This window comes from Helianthus annuus, chromosome 12, assembly GCF_002127325.2.
Source record: "Helianthus annuus cultivar XRQ/B chromosome 12, HanXRQr2.0-SUNRISE, whole genome shotgun sequence".
NCBI classification, from domain to species: Eukaryota; Viridiplantae; Streptophyta; class Magnoliopsida; order Asterales; family Asteraceae; genus Helianthus; species Helianthus annuus.
Genome location: NC_035444.2, coordinates 22237990 through 22246889, shown reverse-complemented (window position 1 = coordinate 22246889; position 8900 = coordinate 22237990). Strand labels below are relative to the sequence as shown.

The 8900-nt window shown below is 38.7% G+C and overlaps 1 protein-coding gene across 1 annotated transcript; it reads right to left on the bottom strand.

Moving 5' to 3' along the window:
• Positions 1 to 5073: 5073 nt before the first annotated feature.
• Positions 5074 to 7737, bottom strand: LOC110896489 (transcription factor MUTE). The gene is made up of 3 exons (XM_022143807.2): positions 7577 to 7737; positions 6260 to 6652; positions 5074 to 5272 (listed from the first exon to the last, which is right to left on the bottom strand). Exons 1-3 carry the CDS (start codon positions 7670 to 7672, stop codon positions 5207 to 5209), a joined length of 555 nt encoding a protein of 184 aa, XP_021999499.1. The 5' UTR covers positions 7673 to 7737; the 3' UTR covers positions 5074 to 5206.
• Positions 7738 to 8900: the final 1163 nt, after the last annotated feature.

The following is an 8900-nucleotide window of genomic DNA, read 5'->3' as shown; positions in this document are numbered from 1 at the left end:
AAATTATTTTTACACCAGCGATTTGGAAAAGTTGACAAGTTTTGTTATATTTGTTTGAATTTTCAGTTTATTACAAACTAGTCCATAAACATAAGTTGTTTTACACAATAGTCCCTGAAGAGATGAAATGACAACAATGCCCTCATGTGCAAGGCACATGACCAGATTTAACTAAAAAATCTAACTGGGTTTGGCAAGGACATAACGTGCATGATTTTGGAACATGAAGTACAAAACTTTTTAACTTTTACGCTAAAGAACAACGTCTGCAATTTGATGTAAGACCACCCGTAATCGGGCGTTTATTTTCAAAATTCTTGCTCAAACACGCCCCATCACGCCGTAGCCCCGCCCCCGGGGCGTTTTTGGGTGTTTTCTTTAAAAAAAAAAAAAAAAGCTTCCAGGCATGTTTCAAACCACGCCTTTCTTCACCTTACTTGGCCAATCATGTAATTCCAACTCAAATACCTTTATATTTAAATTAAAAAAAAAACAAGAAAATACTAATTAGGTAATCATTGATGGGGCATTATTGGGCATTATCCCACTACGCCCATTTGTGAAAAACGTCCATCATGCCCCTTTGCTGACTGGGATGACACGTGTCGTAAAATACACATAGGTAGGGGCTTTATTCATGTGTACCACTACACATGGTCTAAGACCACCCGTAGTGGGGCGGTATTTTAAAAAAAATTTAAAAAAAAACTCCCCGAAACGCCCCCCCCCCCCATTACGGCAGGCGTTATTTGGCATTATTTTTGAAAAAATTGCATGTAGGCGTTTTAAATAAAACGCTGAAGTGGGTCAAATGGAATTTGAATGTGGATAATGGGAATGGTCCAAGGTTTGACTAGCCAAAGAGCAACTGTTTGCTTTTTTTTTTTTTTGTTTGATGATTGGAAGGGGCATTATTAGGCATTATTCTCACTACGCCACTTTTGCAATAACGCCCCATGCTAACTGGACTGCCACGTGTCGAATAATGCCCCATGGTGGGGGCATTATTTTGTTTAACCACTACACATGGTCTAAACATAAATGACAAAACTTGTAATTTACTCTTAGATTTAATTACACAAAACCGTAAAAGTTGTCTCCTCAAACATATCTACACATGTTTTACATCGGAAAAAAGTCAAAAAAATAATTAGCAATACCTGTAATGATATTTTTTTTATTGGTATCCTTTTGGTTTGTTACAGTTCGTGAAATTGGTTCTGATAATAGCAGTATAATATTGGTCCGGTACCGGTGGTACAAAAATACTGAAGAAATGTATCGAAACCGGACACCATAAAAACGAATATCCGTACGCGTATCAATGTTGTGTGCCCGGTATCGGTTTCGATTTAGTAAAACAATAATTTGTTCGTGTATAACTTTATTTGTAATAGAAATGTTGGTGGTCATGCGAGTTTAAAATTTCAAAACTATGTTTAGTTCGAGAGTTAAACATTTCTAACTGACGGGAGACAGATCGAACTAGACTAAACGAGACTTATGGAAAACACATAAGGGAAAAGTGACATGATTGAGGAAATTCCCTTTGCCCCAAAAGAAGAATTTGTTTTTTGGGCATGAGTCCTGCTGACTCGTCTATAAAATTAGCGCTTTTGGGAAGCAACCCGATGTTTGTTTTAATTTCTTTTATTTATTTATTTATTTTTTTTTTTTTTACTAAAATGAGTTTTAGTTTTCTTGGTCTGCCTTTAGTAAGGCCATGGGGTATGGAACGGGGGTTTGGGTGTGGGTTGGGGGAAAACGTCCAAGGCATCACCTCGGGTGGGCTTTGGTTGGGGCGTGGCCCTTGGGGCTTGGCTTTCAAGCCGGGCGTAGGACGAGAGGACATGCTAGCTGGCTTGCTCTTATTGGCTTGCTTTTTTGTATTATTTTTTTTTAACAATCTGCCACATCCAACCAAAGCCCAACCCACGCCCCGCCATACCCCGGGGACACGTAACCAGACGGTGAGGGGCTCCCATTCCACGTGTCGACAAATGCCCTAACCGAAACTCAATCCAAACCCCACCATACCCCATGTTCTAAATATCTTTAGAACACATCTAGATCACAAGAATCATACTGCTTATGGAAGTTAGCAACACACGTGGCTGCAATAATACCCCAGGGTAGTCTCGTTCTATGATTCACTTTATATTTTGCATTTTGTTTGCTCTATGTTGGTTTTTAGACCGAGGGGCATGGTTGAGTTTTGGTTGGGGCATTTGTTGACACGTGGAATGAGAGCCTCCCACCGTCTAGTGACGTGTCTGCGGGGTATGACGGGGCGTGGATTGGGCTTGGGTTGGGTGCACCGCGTGGCAGATTATTAAAATAAAATTACAAAAAATTTATAAAATTCACACAACATTTATAAAAAAAAACCTACAACTTCATTAAAATTTTAAAAAATACATAATCCTAAAAATTACATAATTTCTAAAAATTACAAAATAACAAACCTAGAGCGTTAGATAAATTTCAAAAAGGGCGATCTTGTCGAACGCCCTTCGCTCCTTGCCTCGAAACTCTATGTTTGCCACCGCCACCCGGTCCTCGTGGCTTAACTCGCCGCTCGAAACGGCTTCGTAGTAAGCCTTGAAACGATCGAGCTTGGGCCGTAGCTCGCTCCATTTGTGTTGGCACGTGTTGAGGTTGTGGCGGTCGTTACCGACGTTATGTCGGTAGGTTGCGAATGCTTCTAGCCAATATTTTGTTTGGCCCGGTTGCCGGCCCTTCATAGCGTCAACGACGCTTGTGACGAGAGCCAATTCTTCCTCGTGAGTCCAAGATTCCATGTTCTTCGGTGGGGTAGCGGGTTCGTGAGAAGTGGGTAGCCGGTGGGGTAGCGGGTTCGTGGGATGGGGGGACCAGTGGGTTGGGGGTTACATTTATAAGGGTTGTTGGGAGACCCGGGTGGCGGATTGGGATATGCCAAACGGTTTGAATTTAAAATTCAAACTTTCAAATGGTCGCTATGACATGGCGGGGTCAGCGAATAGGAGCAAGCCAGCTAGCATGTCACCCCTGCCCCATGCCCGGCTTGAAACCCAAGCCCCAAGGGCCACGCCCCAACCTAAGCCCACCCGGGGTGGTGGCTTGGGCGTTTTCCCCCAACCCAAGCCCCATACCCCATAGTCTTAGTAGTGGGGGCAATCTTGACCCAAAACCTTCTAAGTAGGTCAGTTTTAATTGCTTTTAAAATTATATGAGTTATTGGGTAAGATATTTTAACTAAACGGGTTACATGAAATTCCATGTTGTTATTTACGGGTCAAAGCGGGTCGACAACATTAAAGAAATGAGTCGATGTGGGTTAGTGTCTTAAAGAAATGAGGCAGGTTTCGGATCGGCATGGGTTCAGTTCAAATTGAGTTTCGGGCCGAGACAGGTTTCGGCACGACGCAAGTTTTGGATCGGAACAGGGTCGGTTCGGGTCAGGTTTCGGGCTGGCACGGGTTTCTGCACGGGACGGGTTTCGGATCGCAACGGGTTTTAGGCCGACACGAGTTTCCGCACGAGACGAGTTTCGGGTCAGGACGAGTTTCGTACCGTTTCGACCCATACCGTTTCGACGCGAACCGTTTCGACGCGAAATGTTTCGACCTGCACCGTTTCGACCAGTACTGTTTCGACAAGTACCGTTTCGAATCGAACCGTTTCGACTCGTACCGTTTCGACCAGTACCGTTTGGGTGACCCACTTGGATTTTCTTGCTGATATGTATAATCTGCTACCAACAGTTACGTTTATACTTAGTTATCTCACAGAAACTTACAACTAATACATGCAGACCTGCTTTAAGGTTAACAGAGATGGTGATGCATTAAGGCTGTGTTTTTTTAGACCAAGTAGGTACATTATTCGAAGGTTACCAACCTGGACCCGTTTTAACCCGACAAAATTGCCCCTTGATGTACAATCACTTTTTTTAAACATTTTTTAACCGACCCGAAACCCGTTCTGACCCGAACCCGTTTCGACCCGAACCAAAACAACCCTTTTTTTAATTGACCCGAACCTGTTTTGACCCGAACCTGTTTTGACTCATGACCCGACCCAACCGTTTGCTAGGTCTACTTTTTTGCGTACATTGAGGGCAATGTACAATTTAAGTGTGGATAGGGAACCATGTTTTATTCCTTTACTTTACGTGCATTTCCCTTTTTTTCTTGATATTATTTTTGATCGTATAACAAGGGCAATGCACAATTTATTTTTGGGATGGGAACTGCGTTTCTGGGCCTCAGAAAAAAAAAAAAAAAAAAAATTCTTTGAACTAATTGCATGTGTTTCTTGTGACTTTACAATGTATGAAAACTTTTCTATTAAGCATACTTTATTTAGATAGAGTTCTTTTACTTATATATTTTAGATCCTATGACTGTATTTTTTGAATCACATACTTAAAAAAAGAACCACCAACTATTTCACAAAGATATTTAAGACATGTTCCGAGTATGTGAAGTTGAAAGGAGAACAATTAGACATTTTCTTAAACTTTTAACCTATCATCTTTGGTTCCATGAGAGATATTTTTGTGTCTGGCCTTTTCATGGATAGATTGGTTTCGTTTCGACTTTCGAAGTACCGCTCATCTTGGTGTTACTACAATCCCTGATCAACTACATGGATTTTGGTAGCAACACTTTACATTATTTTCAATCGTAACAATTAAGGTTTTGTCTGCCCTTTGCCCGTTTAGGTCGGGGGTTTGTTTGTTGTTTGGCCTTTTACCCGTTTGGATCGGTGATGCGTGTTAATGAAGTTTACTTTTCAAAGAAAAATCTACTAGAGTCAAGATATCTATTGAAAAAAAAAATCTTTTTTTTTCCTCATTTCCTTGTAATGTTCGTGGCCAATGATTGGACAATAACTTGCATTTAAATTGGCATTCTATATATTAAATTATAAATGCCATCAGTTTTTCAATATATCTACGTGAAATCAATAAATCTTCATTGGTATTTCATGCACAAACGTATATAGACTGCAAAAGTTATATAAGTCTTTTGAGAATACAAACTTGTAGAAAATTACCAAAGGAAACATATATATTATCGGCTGCAATTAATTAATAGCTATATATCTATCGATCTAAGAAGCAAAACACATATATATGACACTTGTGTTATTTAGCACTTATGATTTAAGTCCAATCTCCAACAAGCTTACATATATAGATGGAACTAATTGTGATTAATTAAGAGAAGCTCTTCTGCACTTCAATTGCAAGTTCTTCAACACTAAGTTGACACTCTAGTCCTATCTGCACATATCCATTGACCAAGTGTTAGTATTGACAAGATCATTAATTCATTATAGATCAATCAACTCAAATATGATCGACATAGATAAATATATATATTTTACACACTAAGACTAGTGGGTATGGAGAGCCTCATCCCCAAGGGGATGGGCCACCACGTCAGCGCCACGTAGGCTCGGCTTGGAGGGGATGGACCTAAGGGGGTGGGGGATGAACCCCTTTATATATATATATGTATGTATGTATGTATGTATAGATGTGTGTGTGTTAGGAGAGAGGAGAGAGGCACGGCAAGTCCGTCTGTGGGGAGCCGATGTTGCCGAGCCGACCCTATGGGGGGCGGTGTGGGGGACCGGCGCCGGTCCTAGCCGGGCCTCAGCCGGCCCCCATACCCACTAGTCTAAGACATACAAGTGGCAAACACCCAGCGGGTCGTGAATGGTAATTTCTCGACCCTTAAGTCGCTTTGTCTTTGGTTTGATCGGTTTTGCAATTCAAAAGGGGGTTGCGGACTTGCGGCGCAGTTTGTTGCTCGTTTACCTACCGTTTGTTTTTAATTTGTTGTTTTGGTATTGTAATGATGTTAAAAGAAAACGTAGTAAATGTTTATAAAACACCTGCCCCTATTTCACATTGTTGAGGTAATAAAATGATGTAAAATAATCTTTATAAAACAGGCTTCCAAACAACATTAATATCTTAGCATCTTTCACTCATGTTTAATTACAAAAACACTTGTAATTATTTTATTATTCTCTTAATGTAGTTTCACAAATTTTTATTACCTAAAGCCCTTGCTTATAATTTTCAATAATCATAGCAACTATAGTAATAGGGCATAAATCATCATCATCATACTCAGTAAATCCCACCAATAGCAAAGTTAAGGTAGGGTCTGAGGAGGGTAAAATGTAGACGACCTTGCCTCTACCCTGTAGGAATAGAGAGACTGCTTCCAGTGAGCAGCGCATAAAATAAATGATATACCTTAATAACAAAGGAGTAAAGGACAGTGTCCTCCATGCTGCTGATATTCAGATGCAGGATCTCAAGAGAAAGATTTTCCAACAAACTTATTATCTTCACAACTTGCCCAGGAATTCTACGTGATACGGTCCTTAGAACAACGTTTGAACCCGAGATCTTTGCTTCCACGTCCGCGACTGGCGAGTTACATGATGCTCCCAGTTCTTTTATACTTTCATGTAGAATTATAGAGTGTTCCGACTGTGGGGTGCTCGGTCCCAATACGGGCTTTGGGCTTGGACCGGGGCTAGGACTTATGCTCCTACGCCTTTTCTTCGATTCCAACAACTCTAAAACTAGTTGCATTTCCTTGATGAATTCTATTACACCACCTATAATTGATGCCTGATCACCCTATCATACATATTATGCCAAACAAAAAAGTTACAATATGGTGTAAACACAATTGAGACAATCCCATGTCATGAAATTAAAAACCATGTCATAAAATAGATGTGATCAGGTTGTTCTTAATACCCTAATGTATATATAGTATTTACTTATATATACACAAAAAAGAAACCGTGTTTTTGTAATTTTTTTTTTTGAACCGCAAAGGTTACATAATCCATACTTCTAAATTACATCAAATATACGCCATGCCAGGAATTGAACCCTGGTCCTCTCCACAAGAGGCACAAAGCCTCTACCACCCCACCAAAGTGGTGATGGTTGTTTTTGTAATTAGTTAGGTTTGCATTCGTCCCTCTTAGGACATCCTGGTGGTAAGGGTACTCCACAACCATAAGGTTGAGAATTCAAAACCGGTGCAGATTATCGTGTATTTATCCTATAAAATCAGAATTGTTGTTAAAAATTAGGTTTTGCGCTACGTTCATTGATGTATTTTAATAGATTCTTGTGTGTATTACTTTTCTAGCAATCATACTTCTAATTTTGCTCATCACAATTAGATTTAGTTCTTTTGAAATCACAAGATGAAAAACGGGTGAGTTTTTTGTTTGACTTCAAATTCTTGTCAGTCAGTATCTAAGATAGCGGCTTTACAGTTAGGTCGCCATCTTAGATGACAACTTCGCTTTGCAGAAGCGTTCCATAACTTTGATATTTTTGTTGGTGAGTCGCTATCTCGCATAACGACTTCACTAGACCATCTTGTAATTATTGTGTTTTTGCTACTTAACGATTATGTTTTGTAAGCCCACAAAAAGTAATTAATTATCTATCAATAATTTTTCACTAAACTAATTTCTTTTGCATTGACATATAATAATTAAGAGAGAATATATAAATTAAATTAAATTAAATTAAACCCACCCTTTTGATGTAGAAGCATGGTGTCATAGATCGCAAGACCTTGAGGTGGTCATTCATCTGCCTTCTCCGATTTCTCTCCACCGCTATATGAGACATGATGATCTTCCAATCTTTCTATCAAAATACAGGTCAATATATGCATATGTTAAGGCATATATATATAAACAAGGTGTGTTACGTGTGTGGGTGCGTAAATCTACTGCATACAAGTTGCTAGGTTCTTATAAATGCTATGGGTGGCATTCTCAGCTGTCTCGTGAGGTTAATTAGTTTTTTTTACTCCTCTCTTTCTCTCTCACACACACAGTCTTATCTGTTTGTTGGGTGTGTGAAGTGAAGTTTTAGTGTGTCATGTAATATTACGTGCCTCCGCGTGAGTTAAAAACACGGGGGAGAAGTTAATTCTCATCTTCTTAATTCTTCATGCATATTTTCTTGTGTTCATCCACTTACTTCATCCGTAAGGATATATATATATATATATATATATATATATATATATATATATATATAAAATAACTTGTCAATGGTGGATTCTTTGGTCGTTTAGGATTTTGAAGGGTGTTAATAGGTTGGTTACATAAAAAAAAAAGTGTTTCTAGGTAGTATATTAGGGTACAAACCGACTAATTAAATCTGACAAAGTTTGCTCATGCAGATTTTGTAAAATATGTTTTTGGTGTCTCCAAAATATGTTATGCTTGTTTTGAAAGAAAAAAAAATTATGAATTAAACTCTCTTTCATAATTTTAAGTCGCTAAAGCCCAAGTTCGCCTAAGTGTGTCACGAACATCATCATGCAATAGCTTCTGAAACACATGTGAAAATAAGTACGTCAGCATATAAATGGCTGTGAGATACATAGGTTTTGTTGTTATAGGATTCATGACTTGTGAGTAAAAGAAGTGTTTAATCAAAAGATTGTCATGAATCTTGTAAAACGTTTTCTTTTATAGTACCTGATGAAATTCGATATGAGAATCAGATGATATAAAAGAATGTTGTATGATTAAATAAACAATCAAGTAAAAACGAGTTTGTATAAAATATGTCGTTTGTAAAACAATGTCTTGTGAAAATATGCCGTTTGTTTGTTTAAAATGAATCATGTCTTTGTTTCTGTCAAAGTGGTTTAGATAACGTTGCGTTATATAATATCGTAAGAGCACTTATATATAAGAAGTAACAGCGGCGTATCCACCATGCTTTTATCATATCACACACGCCTCGTTATTTAAATCACTTACCAAATAAACCACCAAAATGCTTTGTCAAACCAATGTCAGATAACAACTAATATCATGTATTAAAAGAATTTACTCAA